Source organism: Macaca fascicularis, chromosome 1 (genome assembly GCF_037993035.2).
Source record: "Macaca fascicularis isolate 582-1 chromosome 1, T2T-MFA8v1.1".
In the NCBI taxonomy this organism is placed as follows: Eukaryota; Metazoa; Chordata; class Mammalia; order Primates; family Cercopithecidae; genus Macaca; species Macaca fascicularis.
In genome coordinates, this window is record NC_088375.1 from 19,492,171 (window position 1) to 19,518,208 (window position 26,038).

The window sequence follows — 26,038 nt, forward strand, 5'->3', positions numbered from 1 at the left end:
TGTTAGCTACAGTCACTAGGCAAAACATTTGTTCAGTTATTCACCACACACTAAAAGAAACTGCAGTTGGACGAAAATTAGATACAAATAATTTTTTTATGTTTAAAGAAAAATAAGACCAGGCATGGTAGCTCATGCCTGTAATCCCAACAATTTGGGAGACCAAGGCAGGAGAATTGCTTCAGCCCAGGAGTTTGAGACCACCCTGGGCAACATAGCAAAACCTCTTCTCCACTAAAAAAATAAATATAATAAATAGATTTCTGGAAAAGGTGGAATTTTACGTCTTAAAAAAGAATGGAAGGGCAGGCATGGTGGCTCACACCTGTAATCCCAGCACTTTGAGAGGCCAAGGCAGGTGAGTCATTTGAGGTCAGGAGTTCAAGACCAGCCTGGCCAACATGGTGAAACCCTATCTCTATTAAAAATATAAAAATTAGCCAGGTGTGGTAGTGTGGGCCTGTAATCCCAGCTACTCGGGAGGCTAAGGCAGGGAATCACTTGAACCCAGGAGGTGGAGGTTGCAGTGAGCTGAGATCGTGCCATTGCACTCCAGCCTGGGCAACAGCAAGACAGTGTCTCAAAAATAAAATAAAAGAATGAAAGAACTCTCAAAGGAAAATAATAATGGATGTAACTGAAACTTAAACACATGCAAATAAATGATCAAAAACAGATCTCCCACACAAAACAACTGGGAAACCTTGATTTAGAGAATGTTGCTTTGGTTGGGGTGATTGTGTGTGTATGCGTACATGAAATGCATTCCAAAATGGACACAATATTTTGGTCCTGGAGGGGAAAGTATGTTTTACATGACAGCAGTGAACCCACAAAATTCATCCAGCTGTCTTTGGTCATCTGGACTGCAGTATTTATTTCTGACAAAGTAGTGTTTGAGGCCATGGCAATACTAGGGGTTCCTGTCATTCTTGATAATAAACTCAGTAGTCAAAGGAAACAGTGCCTCTTTTTTTTTTTTTCTTTTTCCCTTTTTTAATTTTTGTGAACCTACAAATTAGCTTGAATTATTCAAAAATAATTTAGTTCTGTTCAGGTCACTTCCTACCACTTTGTTTTCCTTTCTTACAGGAATTTATGAGACATATGCTAACACATAAACATACCCTCTTAGTGTTGTGCTACCTTTCTGTACCTGTGGTTTAAAATAAAGAGTGAAAAAGGTAAATAATATTATACAATTAAAATGAAAACACATTTTGCAAATCCCTGACTTGGAGCTGGCAGCCTTTTCCTGGCTATTAAGCAAAAATATCACAATCCCCTTCACCATTGTTAACTTCATACTTTGTTAACATCTATTTATCCAGTTTCTGTGGTCTTTGAGTTGGCACTGCCTCCTGCCTGCTTTTTTGGCTAGTTCACTGCTAATTAACACCTCTCTCACAGAGTAGGCAGGAGAAATCAAAGGCCCTAAATTTCAGACTGGCCCTGTTTGCTCTTTGTTAGCTTCTCTACTGAAAAGTTTCATGGGGCTGATTGGAGTCTTGGTATTAAACAGCGTTTGGGGGTGAACTAAGGACTTTATTATCAATGCTTTTCATATTTTCTATAATTGAAGTTCGTTGTATTGTCATTGGAGAAACAGACAAAATGGAAGAGTATACCACGTTGGTATTAGGGAACTTAGATTTGTGTCTTAACTAGGCCACTTAGCCACATGGCTGGTCTTCCTCTCCTCCGTATCCTACCCATCCGCGATGGTGCAGTTGGATGCGTTGCTCTCCCAGGCCCCTGATGTCTCTGCATCCTGTGGTTGCCTCCCTCGAAGGTCATGAAACGAGTGCGTACCGAGCAGATTCAGATGGCAGTGTCCTGCTACCTCAAACGCCGGCAGTACGTGGACTCAGACGGTCCCCTGAAGCAAGGACTGCGGCTGTCACAGACTGCTGAAGAGATGGCGGCCAATCTAACAGGTAATGGTGGGGGTTTGTCTGGTGGGGTGAACCTGGAGCAGGAGAACTCACGTCAATATCCATGTGGGATTGCTTCTCTTCTCAAGACAGTGCCAGAGAGAGCAGACTGACCAAAAACCTCAGTGAGCTACGTTAAGTGAATGATGTTGGCCTCAGAGACCCTGTCTGTCATTCAGAGCCATGCTCACATGCCACTTCTGATAACCTCTGTGGTTCTCCTGGCCAAAGTCATTTCCTTCCTCAGGACCATTCAGTTACTTTATCTGTACCTGAAAGTATGTGCAACTTTTTCCTTCCGTAAACAATTAACCTACAAGACCTTTAGGGACAGGGTGTCCCTCTGTCCCCTTCTTGCACAGGTCCCCTCTCCTCCAGCATGGAGCTTCACATGTGGAAGTCAGGTTTGTTGAATGAATTAGTACTTCAGGATCCATAGTTGGAAATATTATATTATAGACACATTCCTGAAGTTTTTTAAATTTGGTTTTGTTTTTTAATGTTTTGAAATCAGATTCTATTTTAGAAAAACTTGAGTTGACTCCATCTGGATTAACAAGTACGGTCATCCCTCAGTACCCATAAAGGATTGGTTCCAGGACCGCTCCATGGATACCAAAATCCACGGACACTCAAGTCCCTTCCTGATAAGACGTGGTATAATATTTGGCATAGTAGGTTACATCTACACACATCCTCCTGTATTCTTTAAATCATCTCTAGGTTGCTTATAATTCCTAATACAATGCCTACATATCACCTCATTCACATGGATTCATCATGGTATTCAGCACCTGGTAAATTCAAAGTTTGCTTCTTGGGACTTTGGTTTTTTTTTCCCCCCAAAATTTTTGATTTGCAGTTGTTTGAATCCATGGATGTGAAACCCACAGATACAGCGGGCCAACTGTAGTTGTTAGCTATTTTGTGAGTTCATGTTTCTATGTAATATGACTCTCTTCTTCTTTTTTTGTGTTTTTGTTTTTGTTTTTTGTTTTTTGTTTTTTGAGACAGGCTCTCTCTCCATCACTCATACTGGAGTGCAGTGATGCAGTCACAGCTCACTGCAGCCTCAACCTCCCAGGCTCAAGTGATCCTCCCATCTCAGCCTACCCAGTAGCTTGGACCACAGTCATGCACAACCACCTGGCTAATTTTTTTTTTTTTTTTTTTTGCTTGTTATTCTTGTTAGAGATGGGATCTCACCATGTTGCCCAGACTGGTCATGACCACCTGACCTCAAGCGATCCTCCCACCTTGGCCTCCCAAAGTGCTGGGATTACAGGTGTGAGTCACTGCACCCAGCATAACAGGACTTGCTTTTACTGAACTTATTTACTAGAGATTCTGGGGGGGAAAAAATGCTGGGATGCTTTAGGGTGATTATAAACTACTTTAATGACTGTGTGTGGAGGTGGAGTTAGCAGTGATTTCTGCAGCTCAGTCCTGGTTCCCTTTCTTACATGCTCAGGCTACATTCGTCTCTCTTCTTTGTTCCTGGACTTTCTCTGCTCTTCCAAGTATCTGTCACCACCTGCTCCATTTCTTAATGGTTTCATCCTCCATCCTAGCAGCAGCAATTACCTCAGCGCCCTCTTTTCATATACCTTCAAAGTCAAGGACCCGGGATTCATTGACATTGCCATAGGAAGAGAGTGCTAGGACAGTAACAACCTGAGGACGCTCTCAAAGGAGTGGTTCCTGACTCCCTCTGAAACACTAACAGAAGCCTAGTCAGCAGCCTGCCGCCACATATTTCAGGGTCAGATCCACCTGTTCTTCCTTCCCTTCAAACTCCTCAGAGATACCCTTAACAGGGGCCAGATTATGAGCTTGGTATAGAATACTGAGTACCTTATTGTTCAAATAGGAGAGTCCATTTACAACACCTCTATCCCACTGTAAAGTAATTCTTTCTGAACATGCCATCCCAGCTGTTTCAAAAATCTGCTGCCCTGCATCCTTTGGAACCAGGGAGCAGTAATTCTTGCTGCTGTTGATAGAAAGTCGGAATGAACAATATTAAACAGTCTTCAAGAACTTTGCTCATCTAAGTTGTCTTAGTTTCAATAGAATAGCTTATTAGGACAAAGTGGTGTTGCTGGAAAACCACCAGGAAAAGTGAGAAACATGAAATATGATTATCGGAAGATTTTGTCCTAGATTTTTCCATTAATTAAGTAATCTGAAGAATTCTGTCTTTTTTCAGCAGACATTTAGTGAACATCTGCTCTAGCCCACGTGCTGAAAAGTTCTAGAGATAGCTATGATTTGACCCTAGCTCTGAGAAGCTAAGTGTTCTAGTTGGGAAGTGAGGCAGGTAAGTCAGTGATTGAAGAAGAGCATGAGATAGTAAGTTCTGTGAGGGGGGAGGTTCAGTGGTAGCACAAAAGATCATCCAAATTAGGCTGGCAAGCCAAGGAAGGCGCCCCAAAAGGCTTTGTGATTCCTGACATAGTTGGGGGTCAGTAAATAGTTGAAGGAGTGAGCTGAGTTGCAAAGGAACCATTAGATATTTACCAGGGAACAAATTGGAGGAGGGTATCCAAGTTTTCCAATGTGAATTTTAGAAAAATCAGTCTAGTGGCAGTATTGATAAGGCAGCCTAGGTTAGAATCGGGGAAAGTAGTTAGAAGACACAGTCCAGTGAGAGGTGAAGACAGCCTCAGTTGAGGAAGTGGTAATGGGAGTGGAGAGGAGAAGATAAATTTTAGGAATCTGTAGGATTTAGTGACAGAAAAACTAAAGGTGGGGGCAAGAAGGAGCAGGAGGAGCCCCGCCCTTGCATGCAGGCTTGCAGCAGGTCCTCGTTTCTGGCTTCTATTCCTTCTCCTGGAGTAGGGTGGCTTTCCTCTCACCTGTGATTCCCTTTCTACCTGTTTCCTGTTATGCCTCCCTCAGTCCTGCCGCATTCATCACCATTTCTCCATCCACATTCCATTGTCCAAAATGCATTCATGTTTCATTCAGGATACAGTTAAAGGTGGCTTCCCTTGGTTTTTAGCCACCTTCTTTCCCCGGTATTCCCGACTCCTCTTGTAAACAGGAGGAGAATGGTTTTTGGTTTTTGTTTTTAGAAAGCATAAACTCTCAGATTGGAGATGAAGTGTGTGTTTACATACTGACTATTGAGACTCCAACCTTGTTTCCCCCGCACCAATTCATCTGCCCGGGATACTGCAGCCAGGCACCCATGCTCCAGGAAGGCAAGTAAACGATCCTTCCCTGGGGAGTCCAACTTGCCCAAGAAGAAATACCAAAAGACAGTGATGTTGGGACATTGCTCACCCTGGTCACCCTGGAGGATGAGCCTCACCACCCAGAGCGCCTCACTGTAAGACAGCCAGGGGCCATAGAACCCTAGAAGAAACATATCTCATAAGAAGGGCAGATGGAAAGCAACAGAAGAAAACTTCAAAAATACCTTGTTTCAGATACTTAGGATTCAAAAATCATAGCCTGTTTGGGGAAAAAAAGAATGTTGAGAATGAAAAAACTTATCAATTAGATACATGATAGTAAAAAATAAAAACTCATTAGGTATTATAAGTAATCTAGGGGGAAATAATCAGTAGAAGGGCCAAAAGGTGAGGAAGGTTTTCAGAAAGTAGAGCAAAAAGAGAAAGAAATGGAATAATAGGAGAAAAAAATGAAAGGATTGGTTCAGGAGATCCGACCTTGAAATTGTAGGAGTCTCAGAAGATAGGGAATTATCAAAATGATTCAAGAAAACTTCGCAGAACTAGAAGACGTGAATTTCCAGATTGAAGGGGCCCACTCAGTGCCCAGCACAGTGGTTGACAATGAGCTCACACGAAGGCACCTGTGAAATGTCAGAACATAGGGTCAAACATTTCCTGATAAATCTCATGAATTTATGTACTTGTCTTCTCTCATTCACCTTGTCCTGTGCTTTATGCCTTTCCTTCCCTGGCCCTCATTTTATTGAACTTCAGGAGGGAGGGGAGAGAAACAAGTGTCATCAGTCTGTCGTATTTAACCAAGACCCAGCACACTTTGGAAACCTGCTGAAATGTCAGTTGCTGTGCATGTGTGCACAACACCCTCCTCCGCCCTGCCACATACTGGATTAATAATCATCTCTCTGTTTCCTGCCCTGTCTTGTGTATCTTCTCTTTAGTGCAATCAGAATCTGGTTGTGCCAACATAGTGTCTGCAGCCCCTTGCCAGGCAGAACCCCAGCAATATGAAGTACAGTTTGGACGACTGCGGAATTTTCTCACTGGTAAGTACTCAGCTCTAGAACCTTTTCTTATTAAGAAAACAGAGTAATACAGACCAACTCTGGGCACACTGCTTATGAGTTAGCCCTGCTCCACAAGGAGCAGTAAAAAGAAAAAAATAGAGTGATGCAAATTTATCTTAGAACCAACTATATTCCACGATTGGTATGAGATACTAGGGATTTGAAGGTACTCTTAACACAGTTCTTGCATTCAAACTTATGGTCTATTGGAATTCCTGAAGAGTTCAGTCATGAGGTTTAAGTTTACAAGGGCAGAGCTCTGGGTGTTTTATTCATGGCCTTCAGCACAGTGACTTTTGACTTGTATTGAATAAGTAAAAACTGTCAGCCATGCAGAGAAACATCCTTAAATACAGCACATTTGAAATGTACATTATATCTCTACTAATAATGTAGTACATTTCACAATGGGCTTTGCCCCTTATTTCCAAAAGTGCAAGTAAATAGTCCTTATGAATGAACAGGCAAAAATACTAAAAGTTGTCATTTAGACCAGTTTGTGAGTGGCAGAATGACCACTTGAGATATAAGAATAAAAAAGATACTATACCACGTATTAGGAAGAAAAACATTAAGAGCCCCAGAAGATAAATGGGAAAGGGATGTAAACATAAAAATTTACACCAGGATAACTCACTTTAGCAATCAACCAAGTGTATTAATACTTCACTGCAAAAATCATTGCAATTCTGTAACAATAAAATTATGCGATTGAGTTTATTTTATTATATACCTATGCTTCAATGATTAAAAAATACACAAATGTATGTAATGTCATTAGGGTCATCTGAGTGTCACTCATAATGGAAATAAGTCATATCCATGACAAAAGCCATCTCACTGTCATGAGGCAGAATATATCTCTGTTAAAATTACACATTTGTTGATTTACCTTTGTGTCTGTTTTCCTCATTAGACTATACGCTCCATGAGGGCAGGGACCATATCAATATATCTTAGGACAGTATCTACCCTGGCATGTAGTCAGCACTTAACATAAATACAGGCTGAATGAATGAAGGAGACAGGCTCAAAGAAGCCAGATAACTTCCTTCTTTTTTTTTTTTTTTTTTTTGAGACAGGGTCTTGTTCTGTTGCCCAGACAGGAGTGCAGTGGCATGATCATGGCTCACTGCAGCCTCGACCTTCTGAGATCAAGTGATCCTCCCAACTCGGCCTCCTGAGTAGCTGGACCACAAGCATGCGCCACCACACCTGTCTAATTTTTTTTTTTAAATTTTTTTGTAGAGACAGGGTCTCACTGTGTTGCCCAGGCTGATTTCAAACTCCAGGCCTCAAGGAGTCCTCCCATCTTGGCCTCCCAAAGTGCTGAGATTATAGGCACAAGCCACCACACCCAGCCAAGACATTTCTTTCTAAACCAGCTTCCGCACCACTAGTATGGTGAAAATAAATCTGTCATAGAGAGAATAATATCATAGTTTTTTAACTGAGTAAAATAACTTTCTAAAAACTGAGTTAAATTTTTCCTAAAATTGCTTAATGCCTCAGAAACCAATGCCAATGATAAAAAGTATCTCTAAGTTCTTACCTCTGAATGAAAGAAACACTATAAATTCAGTTTTTCTTTTTTTTATCTTTAGTGGAAATTGATCACTGCCCTGAAATATTTAACATTGATATGATATGCAGAATTAATGAAACTTCCTTCTTTTCAGTTTAAACGTAATAGACTTATTTTACTAAAGCCTTAATCTTCATGATTTTTCGTTTTTGTAACTATTAAACAGACTGTTCTCTACTTATGAATTCTATCACCCAACAACCGTGAAACTGATAAGGTAACCCCCCAGAGGGTTTGATTTTGTAACCCTTATTTCCTGTAATATTTTGACCATTTTCTCCAACTGTAGACTATAGTAAATATAGATTCTTTGCTTTAAAATGCTAACCATTATGGGGGCCAGATAAAAACTAGGATAACTCAGTGTGTAAGGCCAGGTGTATTATTTTGGTTTATATATTGATTACTTTATACTTATCTTTTACCATTAAAAATTACTACCACATGAATTATTTGGCCGGAACTTTACATTTCAAAAGATTATAATCTATCAGCCATTTCCTTTAGGTTCTTTCTTTGTTTCTGAACTGAGAAAGTTGTCTGTTATTTTGTCTGTAATTTGATTCTTTAATCCTTTGGTTTAAAGGATCATTACTTAAAAGGGGTTAATATATGTTGATCACTTTGGACTGCTGCTCCTGGAATATTTTTCTCTACCCTCAGGTCTCTAAAGAGCTTATAACCAAATCAAGTGAATAGTTATTTCCTGAACATCAAGATAAAGTATAAGATATACTCATTAATCTATTTTAGAAGCAGTCCTAACATAAAAACACTATAGGTAAAAGTTTTTAAATAAAATTTGAATATCACAGAAGCATTTTCACAGACCAGCATGAGATCGGTTTCTGAATTATATAGGAATTGCATTCAGAATGGAAAGAGAAAGTGATTTGGTTGGGGGTAGTCAGGGAAGGCTTTCCTGAGCGGGAGGTAGGATTTAAGTCAGCAGTTGAAGGATAGGCTGAGTTTCAGTAGACTGGAAGAGGAGAAGGAAGAGGAGTGATTTGGGTAAGAAATAACATGAGCAAAAAGGCAGGCTTGACGACTCTACAGGAATAATTAAGGCTTTGTTGAGACTAAGACTTTCAGGCTGAAGATCAATGAATATTAGTCTGAAAGCAGTTTGTAAAATTATTTGTAAGAGGAATGGCAAGGAGACTGACTGTTAATTTAAGTGCTTGGCAATGTTGAGAAATGAGGTGAAAAAGGACCAGAATTTGACAGCATTGTGGAATTGCAAGGCAGGAGCTTTATTTCATAGTTAAATCACCAAGGTGGAATCTCCCAGGCTCAGAAGTAAAGGAGGAAGAAGTGGCAGTGGCTCAGACTTTAAGACTGGAGTGGAGATGAAGGTTTATTGAAAAGATATAAGTCAGAAGGGTTTATGTTTTTTAAATTGTCATGACAGTGGCATCCTACTGCATAGCTTGCAGTGAGAAATTTGAGGCTAGGATTTAGGAGAAAGGTAAAGACTTGTGATAAAGAACGTGTAGCATCAGCTATATGGAGATGCAAATTAAAAGTCTTAAGAAATGATAAAATCTCAAAGGAAGATACTAGGGAAAGATATAAGAGTATCTGTATCTGTATCCACCTGAATGTATTTTTCCTCCACAGGTTGTCTGTAGATGAGAGATTCTGTGAGCTCACCTGTTGCCATAGGTCCTTTCTTCAGGAGGTGTAGTGGGAAGAACACAGACTTTGGAGTCAAGCAACCTCTGGATTTGAACCAGAGCCAGCTGTGACTCTTAAACATGATCATGAATGTAAAGTGCCTGCCTCCTAGGAGGCACACACCCAGTGTTAATTCTTTAGAGTGAAATGAGCATTTGAGGATTGACAGGAGGAAGAGGAACCAAAAAGGGAGTGATGGCAGGACCAAGTAGTGTTGGATTTCAGAATAAAGGACAGAGGAGTGCCAGTCAGTAGAGCCAAACCCTGAAGAAAGGTAGAGGAGAATGAGGACCAACAAGATTAGTTTTGTTTAATTTAGTAGATACTAAATTAAACAATTTCCGTGGACTACTAATTTCCATGAACTCGTGAAAAACTCTATTGTTCTCTCATTTACCACCAGTAGAGTTGGGCACCAGGTAGGCATTCATTACATTTCAGTGGATAGATAGAAGAAAGAAAAAGTGTACTTTCAGAGGATATGTTTGTTACTTTTGCAGTTAGAAAAATATATATTTTAAGTGAGTACACTTTCAGTAAAATATAGAGTATGTTATGATTACAAGGGAATAATTAAAAATGGGAGTTGGAATTCTGAATCTCACCTTCTTCCAAATTGATCAGTTGTTTTGTTTTATACCCAGCACACTGTTCTCTTCAGACACGAGAGAGCAATTAAGCAATTTTGAAACTATGAGCTGAAGCAACAGTGAATTTCAGTAAGTTTTAAAGTAGTACATCACTATTTCTTGATAGCTAGGTTTTTTTCTAAACTTACTCAATTAAAATGTCTCTCATTTTAGAAAATGAGCCAGAAATTCTGTTTCTAAGGAGTTGAGAACAATCCTTCATCCTAATAGAATACAAAGGAAAAAGAAATACCAAAATCTAGTCACAGTTCTCCAAAGAAACAGAGCCAAGAGCCAACAGGATGGATATATAGAGGTTTTACTCTAAGGAATTGTTTCATGTAATTGTGGAGGCTTGGCACTTTCACAATCAGGGCGAGCCAGCAAGCTGGAGACCCAGGAAAGAGTTGGTGTTGCAGTTCAAATCCAAAGGCTCTCTGCTGGCAGAATTCCTTGTACTAGGGGAAGATAAGTCTTTTTCTATTAAAGCCTAAACTGATTGATTGATTGATTGATTGATTGGATGAGGCCCACCCATTTTATGGAAGGTAATCTGCTTTACTCAAAGTCTGATGACTTAAACGTGTTAATCTCATCTTAAAAAGAGAAAAAAAATACCTTCACAGAAACATTTAAAATAATGTTTGACTGTGTACCGTGCCCCCCCCGCCCCACCCACAGTTTGACATGTAAAAGTAACCTTGCAAGTCCACTCCTTGTTAACTTGACACTCATATGCATCTCCTTATTCCATACTTAATCACCAAATAAAGAGAATAACAAGTTCATACTTCCACCTAACCTGATAAAATTATCCTGTGTACAACCAAAAAACACACTAACCTTTTCCCTAGAGGAGGATGCAAAGTCCTTGGATGATGTTTACTCCTCTCCATGATATTCTATAATTTCGATACTGTGAGGTTAAGCAATACTTAATACTTAAATACTGTGATACGGAGTTAGTAATCTGGCTTGGCACAGTGGCTCACACCCTTAATCCCAGCACTTTGGGAGGCTGAGGTGGGTGGATCACTTAAGGTCAGGAGCTCAAGACCAACCTGGCCACCATGGTGAAACCCCATCTCTACTAAAAAAAAAAAAGAAAAAAAGATACAAAAATTAGCTGAGCATGGTGTCACATGCCTGTAGCTACTTGGGAGGCTGAGGCAGGACAATCATTTGAACCCAGGAGGCAGAGGATGCAATGAGCCAAGATCACGCCTCTGCACTCCAGCCTGGGCACCGGAGTCAGGCTCCATCGGAAAAAAATAAAGTCAGTAATCCGATGTTATATGATAAGGGGACAAGAAAGGAAAGAATACAAAGATACTTGCTTTTTGTATATCTATATATAGATATTCACACCCAAACATTCATAACAAAATAAGAAATACAACAATTACAGTCCTCATTTCTGTAACTGGTCACATGGTGGTAGCTGGTATTCGTGGCTGCCTCCTTCCTCTACCCATTCTGTATTCCCTTTGCACTCACCTTGCAAGCTGATCATGGTTTACCTGGTGACCCAAACCTTCATTCTTCAGGTGCGTGGACCATTCACAGTTCTGTATGGATTGTTGTCATTTTCATCTACCGTAATCACAGGGCAGGGTACAGAGATGTCCTAAGGGATCTCCTTAAGCCAGACATACTCCTCCTTACCTCCATTGTGTAGTAGTTCCAATTCCTCTTGGGCAGGATCAGTCACCCCAGCTAACACTGTAACTCCTTTCCTTGCCTATTGATTCAGAGGTGTGAGGAGCCCAAAGTGGCTGGGTAGCTGTCTTAATTTCCAGTTCAGTGGGACGGTGGTAATTTTTCATCTTGTAAATAATGTATTTGAGTTGGGATACATTTATTCTAAAATGCATATTATGAATATTGTACAGCAGATTCATTCACCTTGTGATAAAGTGAAATAGGGTGTTAAGCAGAAATAATGTGCAAATGTCTTTTATCATCACATTAGGGGGCAAGATTCACTGATGCAGTATTCCTCAGTCTTAAACCCTGTATTGATGTCTTTTCATTAAAAAAAAAAAAATGTTACCAAAACATAAGTGCTGACTTAAAACATTTTTATTTTGATTTATTTAAATATGTACAAACATTATACTAGATATAAAACCTTTATGGTTATATTTCTTTACGAAACCCAGACTCATTACAGATAAGGAACAAGCAAAACTTCAAAAGCAGTAAAGTTGAAAATAACACTGAGTGAATGTAACGAATGGATTTTGCCAGAACTAACTTGCTGCTGCAAGCAGGCATCAGGACAGCACTGGTGACTATGATACAGCCTGGTCTCAGCTCCCTGAGGGGCTTCTGCCCTGCAGAGGCCCTGCTCTCTCCCCACTGTGTATGAATCACATCAAAGCCTTTGCTCCCTCACAGCGTGCCTTGAGCACTTATTTAGGTGTCAAATATACCTCTGTTCTTTTCTCATTCACCCATGAATTCAAGCTGTACACCTTTTAAATAACATTCTCTGTCTTATAGTTTCATGGTGCTAAACTCTCGAATTAGTAAGTAGTTGAGTCTTAATGACATAAAATGGTCTTATTTGTAAATTATCACTGCAAAAGAGAATTTGTTAACCAGCAAAATCAGAATGAATATGCTGATGAGACAATTGTGGATAAAGGCTGTCATGTTAACATGGGACACGCTAGCCTGTATAGCCAGACATGTTAATGAACTCACTAAAGTAAGTGCTTTGATTTTACTTGAGACAGTGGATGCCAAAAGTAATTACAAAACACAAACTAGAGCACTAAAATCACTTGTCAGTACTTAACTTGTTAAGCGGACATCCAGATAATTCTGAATATACTGTGTGTTAATTATTTTTTACATTATCATCAAGTTAAAAATTGTGAAGAACTCAGTCTTCCAAGAATATATCCAAGTACCCTCAGATATCTGAGGTCCCCAATTTGAAGAAACACTAATGTATTGGGAAAAAATACTAAATCTTGAAGACCTGGGTACAAGCCACTATATTGTTGTGAACTCTGGCAAGTCACTTAACCACTCTGGGCATTGAATTCCTGAGTTGTGCCCCGCTTCAGGCCCTGATTTGCTGGACTTCAGAGTTCATGCTCTTTCTTCAATCAAAAGGCCTTGAAATTCCAGAATCCTGTGTTGGGCTTATAGTTCAATCAGTACTCTTAAAAATGGGGTCCTGGCAAGAAAGCATTATGTGATGGTGGTGATCCCCAGGAGGGATCACATTATTCTGTAAGATTATGCTGATTATAAAGCCCTCATTTTCTTTCATTGTAGATTCTGATTCCCAGCATAGCCACGAAGTGATGCCTCTCCTCTATCCTCTCTTTGTCTACCTCCATCTCAACCTGGTCCAAAACAGTCCGAAGAGCACAGTGGAAAGTTTTTACAGCCGCTTCCATGGAATGTTTCTGCAGAATGCTAGCCAGAAGGATGTCATTGAGCAGCTACAGACCACTCAAACCATCCAGGACATCCTGTCTAACTTCAAGCTTCGAGCATTCCTAGATAACAAGTACGTGGTCCGTCTCCAAGAAGACAGCTACAACTACCTTATCCGCTACCTCCAAAGTGACAACAATACTGCCCTGTGCAAAGTCCTCACCTTACATATCCATCTTGATGTGCAGCCTGCCAAGAGAACAGACTATCAGCTATATGCCAGTGGCAGCTCCTCCCGCAGTGAGAACAACGGTTTGGAGCCCCCTGACATGCCCAGCCCTATTCTGCAGAACGAGGCTGCCCTAGAGGTCTTACAGGAGAGCATTAAGCGCGTCAAGGATGGGCCTCCCTCCCTTACTACCATCTGCTTCTATGCCTTCTATAACACAGAGCAGCTGTTGAACACTGCAGAAATCTCCCCCGATAGCAAGCTGCTTGCTGCTGGGTTTGACAACTCCTGTATAAAACTTTGGAGTTTACGATCCAAGAAGTTAAAATCAGAGCCCCATCAAGTAGACGTGTCCCGCATCCATTTGGCTTGTGATATTCTGGAGGAGGAGGTATGAATACCATTTTTTTCTTCCCTGTACCTGCCTTCCTAATTTCGTTAGAATATCCTTACAAACATGACATATCTTAGAATGGACTTCCTAATTTTCCTCATCCTACAGCGGAAGCCACACTAATGCCATGTAACCTGTAGCCATTGAATTCCTGCACATGCCTAACCTAAGATGCAAAAACAATTTATAGCAACATTAACTTAATGTTATTAGTCAATGCTCAGTATTTATACTATGTGAAATGTGGATAACAACACTAAGCCTAATGAAAGAACTTTAGCTAATATTGACTTTAGCTGAGATTTGCAGTAAATATACACTTATGTGTGTGCACATTTGCTCAGGCGTAAATAATCAGTAGTAGGATGACTGAGTCGAAGGGCCTGCATTGTAAACTATAATGAATATTATTTTCCCCACATAAGGTTGTGCCATTTCACAGTGTCAGCAACAGTAGTAAGAACACTGGCGTCCCTGCACCCTCACCACACTGGATGGTATTGGCTTTCTGAGGCCAGTGCATATCCTGTGGCTCATGTACTACAGGGTGTTCCCAGACCCCACTTGGAGAAGTAACACAAGAAGTAGAGTTGCCAGCTCCCCCGTCAGTCAGTATTCAATCTTGTTTGACTTGTAACGGTTTAGGACAGTCATTGAAAAGGGCAGGCGCAGCTTGGGTTTCAGGTCACCAAAATTCACTACCTTAGAAAAAATGTGGGCCAAGGAAGATAGAAATTAAACTTCACAGAATTAACTTTCCTTCAGAGTGGTCCTTTTTCAGGACCACTGTCTGTGGGCCAAAATATTTTTGTCTTATCACCACTGACATTCAGGTAGCTTTGCCTCACATTACTTTGGATGAAAAATTCTTTACACAATGTTGAAAAATTAAGGAGCAAAAAAATCAGTCTAATTAAATTACAGTTAATGATAAGGATGTTAAGAATATTGGGTACCCTAAATCAAACCAGTGTTTTCCTGTTCCTGTTCTCTGAGTCCGCTTCCAGCTAGGATGGCCTTTGCATTTTTGATTCTTGCAACCAAGACAGTGTAATTGAAGGATTTCTTTATGATAAGTAAAGAGTCTAGATTCCTGTGTGGAAGCTTTACTAGAATTTTATGGTACTCTCCAAAATATTTTTTATTACATTTGTATTTGAATTTTCAAACATCTCTTTTCCTTGGAGACAGTTCTCTTTTTGGGAGTTCTTCTGATAAAACTGAGGAATACTGCCTGCATTTGCTTTCAATTTTCTGTAAATACAAAAAATAATTATTTATACTGACCTTACTATAGTAGCTTTGATGATACAGAGTGGATATTCTGTGCATTAAAAATTAATATTAAGGAAGATAGCATTATGACATCTGATAACAGTAGACCAAAATAAAACATCTTAAGACTCTGGCCACTACTGATAACTAGCTCTGTGACTTGTCCTGTGTGTATTTCCGGGTATCAGGAGTGTATCTGAAGACTCAGAAGTGAGGAACCGCATGCGGAATTCCAGGAACTGAAAGAAACTAAGTTATGGCTGGAGTTAGGAGAGGGGCTAAGACAGGAAGTGATGTGGTGATACTGTCTTATATGAGCAATTACGGCAGCCAAACTAGAGTAGTGGCAGTGGCAAAGGAGACATGGACAGACTAGAGGAGAGCTCAGTTATTCGATTACTGTAGGGGTAAGGGAGAGGAAGCATCAATGGTGACATTTGTGTTTCAGGCTTAAACAGTTGGATGTCCCATCAAGAAGAGAGCAAAAGATGTCATTGGAATGGTGGTTTTGTTTAGGCATTTCTGGCTTTCCATCCTTGTTCGTACTGAAAGTACTGTAGATGCTAGCTAGCCTCTGCCTTTTTTAAGAATAAACTTTTTTTTTTTTAAACTTAAGAACTAAAGCAGAGATTCTCCTATTCTGTTGTTGAGGGGCTTCCTGCATGGGATTTCTGCATGCCCGCCCATTTTATCACAGCAATTTGGGAAGTTTTCTTTTTGGTTTCTGACAAGTATTTGGGGGGGAAGCCAGGCATAAATTAGTTGTGATAGTTGGTGTTTAATGCTTCTCCAGTGAAAATTTGGACTTTTCTTTTTCCCTTGTAGGGTGCATAATTAAAACAGACTATTATTTTGAAACGAAAGATCGAATATTTTAAAAAAAAAAGAGAGACTCTTAATATAGGAGCCACAAACTCATATAACTAGAGAAACCAAAGAGGTAAAAGCAAGTGGTGACGCCACATGGATTAATGAGATGATAGAAAGTACAAAATCACTATGTAAGTCAGATTAAAAAGCCAGCTTGCACTCTCTGCTTTCATCTTTTTGAAGCAATAACTATTACATAAATCAGTGAATACAGTATTTCAACAGTATTTGAAATGGTGTTCACACCCAGCAATTCCACTTCCAGACATATATCCAAGAGAATGGAAAACGTGCACACAGGCACTTGTACATGAATATTCATGGAAGCATTATTCACAATAGCCAAAAAATGGAAACAGTCCAAATGGCCATCAAGATGAATGAATAAATAAAATGTAGTGTGTGCATACAGTGGAATATTATTTGCCCATAAAAAGAAATGAAGCACTGATGCAGGCTGCAACATGGATGAACTTGAAAACTTTATGCTACGTGAAAGAAGCCAGTCATAAAAGGTCACCTACTGTTATTCCTTTCATAGGAAATATCCAGATAGGCACGTCCATAGAGACAGAGAGGAGAGGAGTGGTTGCCAAGGGCTGGGCAAGGAGAATAAGAGTGACCGCTAATGGGTGTGGCATTTCTTTGTGAGGTAATGAAAATGTTCTGTATTAGATAGTGGTGATCATTGCACAACTCTGTGAATGTACTAAAAATCATTGAATTGTACACTTTGAAAGAATTATATAGTATGTAATTATATCTCAGTTTAAAAAAAAAAAAGGAAAACAGTAACCAAAATCTTCTATGTAAGCATAAAATTTTCTGTTAATTATGCCAAATAAAACTGAATTCACAGCACTGTCCTGTAGCTTCTGTTGTCTCCCACTCGAAGATCATCTAGGTTAACCTTTGGAAAGGTGTTAAGTGACATAGCAGTCCCTTGCTTTTCACCTTGGTATGAGCAGCCCTCCTCCTGTTTCAGACACTGAGATGAAAAGTGAAACCTTCATTCTCCATCTTTTGTTCTATATGAAATGGAGATAGAAATGATATCTGGCCGGGTGCAGTGGCCCACGCCTGTAATCCTAGCACTTTGGGAGGCTGAGGCAGGTGGATCATAAGGTCAGGAGTTCAAGACCAACCTGGCCAAGATGGTGAAACCCCATCTCTACTAAAACAAAAATTAGCCAGGCATGGTGGCGGGCACCTGTAATCCCAGCTACTCAGGAGACTGAGGCAGGAGAATCGCTTGAACCCGGGTGGCAGGGGTTGCAGTGAGCCGAGACCGCACCACTGCACTCCAGCCTAGGTGATAGGGTGAGACTCCATCTCAAAAAAAAAAAAAAAAAAAGAAATGATGTCCAACCTTTACCCCTGTTGATTGATACCTATGTATTTTTAATATTTGAGCAACATGGCAAAACCACAGAGATACCAAACCAAGGATTTGCTCTTCTTTCTTTTCAGCTATGTGTGCTACCCTCACCACTACCAGCACCTCCCACCTTAACTCAGCAATAAAACAGCTGTGTGCAATTCATTTATATGTCTGGTGGTTTCCCCCTCAATCTGGTCTTATTTAGGTTTGAAAAGTAAAGAAGGCAATATTAGCATCAATACTCAATTCTATATAATCTGTGTATAAAATTGTCATTTAGATTAATGCTATCCAATGGGAATATGGTGTGAGCCTTATAGTAATTTAAATTTTTCTAATAGCCACATCTAAAAAGGTTAAAAATTTGTTAAAATTAATTTTAATGATGTATTTCATTCAAACTAATATGAACAAATTATTTCAGCATATAAGCAATATAAAAAAATTATTCATGAAATCTGTTACATACATCTCTTTTGGTCCTAAGTTTTAGAAATCTGATACGTATTTTACACGAACAGCACATGTCGATTCATGCTAGCCAGTATCCAACTTTTCTGTTCTAGTTCAGGCTGCTGTCATCTCTCACGTAGGTAGCAGTAATTCACTTGCTTCCAAGTCTGATCCACTCACAAGTCCAGCCAAATTTAATGTCTTCCTGTTCCACTGACAGCTAATGAGAGAATAGATGGAGGCTAAATTCCAGACCCCAAGAAAGGACCCCTGGTCTGGGGGAAACGTGAGTGTGAGCTCTGAGGTAGTTGGAGCCACCGAGTCCAGGAGCAGACAGCCATAACAAATCTGAGGTTTTAGGGACTCCATAGTCCAGAGCAAGGGCAGCAAACTACAGCACAAGAGGGCATGAGATGATACGTGATCTCTTTCTGTTTATTTTTCTTTTTAAATTTCTATTTCATGTATGTTTCATAATGTACATAATAAGATTTATTATTACATGAATATGCTTTACAAATTAAACATTTCTATTTGGGATGCATACCCAATTACTGTGGAGTATTCAGGCTGAATCGTAGGGTATGGTATTATCCTGTCGGCAGGAGAGAGAAGTGAGAACCCATGGGGTTGGGCCCTTGTAATTCAGCTGCTTGACTGCACTGAGGCCCGCGTGGGACTGGTTGAGCCACACAGAAAATGTGGCTGGGTTATTTTAAGCTGTGGTCCTGGCAGAGGGCTGACAGTGATAGCCAGCAGGAACATTCTGGTTTCTCCATTCCTTGGTCTACAGAGTCAGCTGGGCACGTTTCCACCAGCCCGGGACTATCATCAAGATCCCTGGGGAGCGCCAGCTGTACTCCCAGCCCATGCTCCTAGCCCATGCACCTCTCCATCTCCAACTGTGATGCCTTCACGACTGCGGAGGTGAAGGCCACTTCCATAGCTTCTTGTTCCAAATGAAGACCACTTACCCCTCAGAGGCAGTAACATGTCCTTTAATTCACAGTTAACTTTCAAAGGATCTTTGTTTAATTCATCTGGTGTCATTTTTGTTCCCACAGCCTTTATATAAACTTTCTGGTGTAGAGCAGTGAGTCATTCTTGAAATTTTAAAGTGTTGTTGTAACTTCTTTGGAAAGGAAAATTACTAATATTTTTGGTAGCACTCAGTAGAACCTTCAGCTCCCAAATACTTATGTATTTTTAATGTTGAGTGTTTGGAATAGCCATTTTGAATATTCATGAACATCAGTGTTTATTTTCTCTCAACTTTTTCTTAAATATGTACACATGGGAGGCATTCATTTTATTTTGAATTTAACCATTTTCAAGTAGAAAAAAAAGGGTGCCCTTTTCTTATACAAGAACCTAAGGCTGCCGCAATGAACCAACAAAGCTGACTGGTTCAGGACTCTTCATCATACTCCTTTCTTCTGGTATTTAATTAAAACCCATTTTAATTGATGAGTTCTGGGACAGAAGAGACAGCTGTAGTTTTGAGGAGTTTATCTGTGAGGGAATAAAGGGAAATGAATTTTGAAAACAGATGGTATACTTGTAGGGAGGGGACCAAGAAAGGGGACTCTTTCCGAGTACCATTAGTTGCCGTCTTTTCTGTCCTCACACACAGGAAATTATTTCGAAGAATCACATGAATCGCTTGGCTTTGCTTAAAGCACTTCTGAATCCACGCCTTGTTTGGTTACTTTGGGGGAAATGTTTTTTGAGACCCTCCAGAAAGTCACTTTAAAAACTTCATTCTGATTTATTTTGAGACACCAAGCAGTTTGTGGCTGGTCACCAGGCAGTGGGGGCTGTGATTTACTAGTAACTGTACCTTTCTAGCTTACTGTTAATTATTAAAACATCCAGGTTTTATTTTGGCTAAACTCCTCTGATGGTTCTGGGTTTTGTTTGTTTGTATTTGTTTTCGTTTTGGGGTTTTTTTGGCACAGGGTCTCACTCTGTCCCCCAGGCTGGAGTGCAGTGGTGCCATCAAAGTTCACTGCAGCCTGGACTTCCCAGGCTCAAGGGCGCCTCCTACCTTAGCCTCCCAAGTGTCTGGGACCACAGGCATGCGCCACCATGCCCAGCTAATTTTTTAAATTTTTTTGGTAAAGAGTCTCCCTATATTGCCCAGGCTGGTCTCCAACTCCTGAGCTCCAGTGATCCTCCCGCCTTGGCGTCCCAAAGTGTTGGGACTACAATGCGAGCCACCATGCCTGAACTAATAGTTGTGTGTTAATCCTAACGTGAGGCTGTGCGCGGTGGCTCACGCCTGTAATCCCAGAACTTTGGGAGGCCGAGGCGGGTGGCTCACCTGAAGTCGGGAGTTCGAGACCAGCCTGACCAACGTAGAGAAACCCCATCTCTACTAAAAATAAAAAATTAGCCAGGCGTGGTGGCATGTGCCTGTAAGCCCAGCTACTTGGGATGCTGAGGCAGAAGAATCGCTTGAACCCAGGAGGCGGAGGTTGTGGTGAACCAAGATCACAATGTTGTACTCCAGCCTGGGCAACAAGAGCGAAACTCCGTCTGAAAAAAAAACAAAAATCTTGAAGTGATACCACATCTGCCTTCATGTGTTGCATGCATCATTAACCCCCATCATGGGAGTAAGGGACTAATGTCAGGACTTGACAAAATATTGTTGTCAGTTAAATGGAGTAAAAACAGAGAGCAGTATGGCTTATAAAGCAGCTAAAACTGACGGATGAAGGCAATGCCCATAGAATAGAAGAATCTAAGAGCCTCACAGAAATTCGAAAGTAAACATTTTCAAATGGCACGCATCAGAAGTAACCATACAAGCTATCCTCAATCGAAGGGTAAGGTCCACAGTCATCACTCTGTAATGGCCTTGCATTTCTGCATCTTTTAATCTGATATAGTCTGAGCTGCAAGGTGAATTTAAGGAGAGCAATTTGTAAGTCGTAAGAGACTTTTATTCAGTTATGAGTTATCTTCCTGGGGCAAGGCCACTGTCATTTGCTGGATAGATGCTATTTCCCAAGCAGTCTCAGTTCTCTGCTTTTTTTTCTCCTGGACTTGTTTTCCTTGTCAGACCACTGAACATTTTTTTCTTGTGTTTATTTTCCCACCCCACCCCAATGTTGCCAGGATGATGAGGATGATAATGCAGGCACAGAGATGAAGATACTGCGGGGACATTGCGGACCAGTGTACAGCACGAGGTTCCTCGCGGACAGCTCAGGGTTGCTCTCTTGTTCTGAAGACATGTCCATCAGATACTGGGATCTGGGGAGTTTCACCAACACTGTGTTGTACCAAGGACATGCCTATCCTGTGTGGGATCTGGACATCAGTCCATATAGCCTGTACTTCGCCAGCGGGTCCCACGACCGCACCGCCAGGCTGTGGTCATTTGATCGGACGTACCCGCTGAGGATATATGCAGGACACCTGGCAGATGTGGACTGTGTCAAATTCCACCCTAATTCAAACTACTTGGCCACGGGCTCAACCGACAAGACCGTCCGGCTGTGGAGCGCTCAGCAGGGGAACTCGGTGAGGCTTTTCACAGGCCACCGCGGCCCCGTGCTTTCTCTAGCCTTCTCTCCCAACGGTAAGTACTTGGCATCTGCTGGCGAGGACCAGCGGTTGAAGCTGTGGGACTTGGCCTCTGGGACCCTTTATAAAGAGCTGAGAGGCCACACAGACAATATCACCAGCCTCACCTTCAGTCCAGACAGCGGCTTGATTGCCTCTGCCTCCATGGACAACTCGGTGCGCGTCTGGGACATCAGGAACACTTACGGCAGTGCACCTGCCGACGGCTCCTCCAGCGAGCTCGTGGGCGTGTACACCGGGCAGATGAGCAACGTCCTGAGCGTGCAGTTCATGGCCTGTAACCTTCTTCTGGTGACTGGAATTACACAAGAAAATCAGGAACATTAATTTTTTAACTTTGTGGGAACGGACTGGGGTAACGGTGGAAAGCCTCCAGTTGCAATCCTTTAATGAGCTGAGATTGAATCATTGACTGTGAAAGAGCCCCCTCCTCCCCTCTCTCCTGGGCCCTCCTTCCGGGCAGGTCCCCCATCACTCAGCCCCGCAGTGTTGAAGACCAAGGTTGGGGAGGGGGGCAGAAGCGAGGCAATGATGAGTGACCAATAATTAGGATGCCCTGGAGGTCACTCACAAGTCCTCATGAAGATCCTACCGTGACCTCGCGCATGCGAGCACCTTCCTGTCTCTGCCTCATTCTCCCCGTCTGACTGGGCCTGGGTTTGGTTAGAGGGTGGCTGTAGAGCACCCTCAGGAGAAGCGGTGCCACAGGGGTCACGCGTGGTCCAGCCCTCGGGTGCGAGGGAAGTCCTTGTTGGCAGAGGGATGCGGGGCGGGAACGAGGAAAGGGGAGGGGATGATCCTGGCAAATAGTCTTTCCTTTTCCGTAATTACAGAGAACCAGGATTTTTTTAATTATTGTTATTATAATTATAATTATTATTATTATTGAGATGAGGAAACCTAGCACTGGCAGAGGGCACCTTCTCTGCTTTTAATCTTTCAGGTTTGACTCCTGGCACTGGCTTTGATACTTGGAATTTTGAGGTTCAGGGAATTCAGAGAATTTGGTAGCACAGTGTATTGGGAGAAAGGGAAATTTCGGGTGACAGATTGATCACTCCGGCTGACATGTTTCTGGAAGCGGGTGGGTGGGTTTGATTGAGAACATTTTGGGCTCCTGCAGTGATGGTGGGAAAGAAAAATTCTTTCCATAGCTGCACTTCTCTTAATAATTCTCTCCCCTCAAAAGAAAGATTATGATAAAGAATAATTTGGAGTAATAAGTAACAAGATAGAATTAGAAAAATGTTGAATTTCCGAATCACCATTCAGAGGTGTGGCTTTTTCCACGTCTTTTTCTCCTGCAATGAACTGCTCCCACGTCCTGCACTGCAATACCAGTCTAATGAACACTTTGTGAAATGAATCGTAAGTATGTACGCACGCATATCAAACTATGCTCTGAGGATAAAGCAAGTTCTAATTTGTGGAAAAAGGATTAAATATTTCTGTTTTCTGAAAAGAGTTATTTTGTATTTTGTTTTCTATTAAAATGTATTTAGTTTCAAAAAAAAAAAAAAAGTGTTGGCATCTCATTTCAACTCTGAGAACAGGCGGGTGAGTGTTCCGTCCTGGGATGGTATACCTCTCACCTCTCATCAGGGCAATAACCCGTCGGTTACCTAGGCCACACTGTCCCCAACGAAGGTGCATTTTTATCTGTTCTTGGATTCTGTTTAGCTTACTTTGAGTCATGATTCCCTTAGTATTCACTTGGATTATTGATGGCATTTAATGCTATTTGTACATCCAAGATTGATAGTTGCTGACTGGAGACAACATGTATTTTACCATCTAGAGTCATTTGATGAGATCCTACTTCCCGCTTCCTTCAAAGACCCCACTATAAAATCTCCAAGGGGCATAAGAACTGGGCTGTTAAATAAATTCAAACTATGTATGGAACAATTCCAGATAAAGGGCTCATTCAAAGTAAAGTGAACTTCAAAACATAATTTTCTCAGCTGGGTGTAGTGGCTCACATTTGTAATCCCAGCACTTTGGGAGGCTAAGGAGGGCAGATCACCCAAGGTCAGGAGTTTGACACCAGCCTGGCCAACAATGCGAAACCTCGTCTCTACTAAAAATACAAAAATTAGCCTGGCGGGCGCCTGTAATCCCAGCTACTCAGAAGGCTGAGGCAAGGAGAATCACTTGAACCCGGGAGGCAGAGGTTGCAGTGAGCCAAGATCAAATCACTGCACTCCAGCCTGGGAGACAGAGCAAGCCTGTCTCAAAACAAACAAACAAACAAAAAACAGTTTTCTGACAAGGACACCAAGAATCATTAAGAAATTAAGTTGGAAGACTAGAATTCTAGCCAGTTTTTTTTTACTTGAACCTACAACGCCGACTAATCAGAAATGTTTCTTATTTATAAAATCCATGTATTTGAGACACTGGAAGAAGGGTCCTTTGGTAGTAGCCTGATGGCATCACCGTCCATGTGTTCTGCAAGTAAAGCCTGGTGTTCAAATGTGTTCTGATCTGTAATAAGCAAACTCTTAGGCGAGATGCTGTGGTATATTACCAGAAACAACAAAATCTCTAAGTTGGACGGAATTATTCTCTGAAGTGAAGGTATATCTCTGACAGAATGATTTGGAAAGGTTTTGTGTGGGGGGGGCGGTTAGTGCAGAATCTCCATTAAACACAAACTGTATGAGATGAGTCTTCACCTCACCAGTCATGTCCATACCTTGTGATTTAACTTCAAGTTCTTCATGAGCATAGTGGGCTTTGCGTTTTTTTAAAGGAACATATTTTAATGTAGGATAATTTGACTTTATAGACTGCCCATCAAAACTCTCCCAAATTCCTAGAAGTATCAAGAGGGATGTGTGCATGTGCCTGTGTCCACTCGAGTGCTTGAAGGTGCGGTCACACTCTAGACGATTGCACTCTTTTCTCCAAAGGGTAGGCGTTTGGGACTTGCACCGTTTTGTAGACGACATACTTAATGCGCAGCAATGCTCTGTTACTCTTCCACGTCTGACATGGAATAGTCACAGGTCTTGAATATGCTCCATAGATTCAGTATCCTTAGGTTCTAGCAGGAGGGTATAGCCATAGATATAGAAAAATACTTTTTAAAAACCTCCAAAAAAGAAATAAGGATATTTAATAAGCATGTAGGTAGTACTTACCATGGGCCAGAAACTGCTCCAAGAGGTTTATGAAAATTAACTTATTTTATCTCAAAAACCCTCTGAAGGGAGTGTATTTTTATCCCCATTTCACAGATGAGGAGTCCGAGGTGCTGAAGGATTAAGTCACTTGCCAAGCGTCACAGCTGGTCGTCGAGAAGGCCAGATTTTAACCTGGGCATTCTGGCTGCAGAGCTCCTGCTTTTGTCCCTACTCTGTTGTCTCCCTTCATTCCTGCAGTACCAGGTAAAGACGGAACTGAGGTTAGGAGTAACCAAAGGTTCCCGGCCAAAGTTACAAGACTTTTGCTTCCCTCTGCCCAATAAACTAGCAGAAACAAGCAGGATTAGGACCTGGCAGTAAGAACAGACCTAAATAATAGATGGCTAAAAGAAACTTCAGGCCATACGCAGTGGCTCATGCCTGTAATCCCAGCACTTTGGAGGCCAAGACGGGCAGATCACCTGAGGTGAGGAGTTCGAGACCAGCCTGGCCAACATGGTGAAACCCTGTGTCTACTAATATTAAAAAATGAGCTGGGCCCACGTGGTGGTGCATGCCTATAATCCCAGCTACTTGGGAGGCTGAGGCAGGAGAATCACTGGAACCCGGGAGGCGGAGGTTGCAGTGAGCCGAGATCATGCCACTGCACTCAACAGAGCGAGATTCCATCTCAAAAAAAAAAAAAAAGAGAAACTTCAGAATATTTTGTTATTCTGAACCACAATGATAAATTTCTGAAATGTGTATGAGGTGAGGAAGTGTTTAAGCAGCTGAGGCCAGGCATGGTGGCTCACACCTGTAATCCCAGCACTTTGGGAAGCTGAGGCAAGATTACTTGAGCCCAGGAGTTCAAGACCAGCCTGGGCAACATAGTGAGACCCTATCTCTACAAAAATTTTTTTTAAAATAGTAGGGCGTGGTGGCTCACTACTGTGGTCCCAGCTACTTGGGAGGCTGAACTGGGAGGATCACATAAGCCTGGGAGGTTGAGCCTGCAGTGAGCCATGATGACACCACTGCACTCCAGCCTGAGAGACAACACAAGACCCTGTCTCGAAAAACAAAATTTTTAATAAAATGTGAAAATAACCAGCTGAAATTTCTTAGAATGACAGACTCAGAAAATCGGACTGTAATGTTAATTTAGCAAGAGACTGGCCAAATGGAAGAAAATTAAAGCAATGAATAAAGATGAAACAGGGAAC

General features: G+C 41.4%; 1 protein-coding gene across 3 annotated transcripts in view; it reads left to right on the top strand.

The window, feature by feature from the left end:
* The window catches only part of TAF5L (TATA-box binding protein associated factor 5 like), a 33,573-nt gene extending 10,368 nt beyond the window's left edge, over nt 1–23,205 (top strand). For 2 of the 3 annotated variants that reach the window (XM_045391860.2, XM_005539811.4), the window contains exons 2-5: nt 1,793–1,937; nt 6,076–6,180; nt 13,384–14,108; nt 21,214–23,205. In XM_045391860.2, coding sequence (XP_045247795.1) covers nt 1,796–1,937; nt 6,076–6,180; nt 13,384–14,108; nt 21,214–22,011 — 1,770 coding nt within the window. In that variant the 5' untranslated portion in view covers nt 1,793–1,795 and the 3' untranslated portion in view covers nt 22,012–23,205. Of the gene's footprint in view, nt 1–1,792; nt 1,938–6,075; nt 6,181–10,129; nt 10,183–13,383; nt 14,109–21,213 lie in introns of those variants that run through there. The other variant, XM_065548090.2, reaches the window with a different exon arrangement.
* The last annotated feature ends 2,833 nt before the right edge of the window (nt 23,206–26,038 follow it).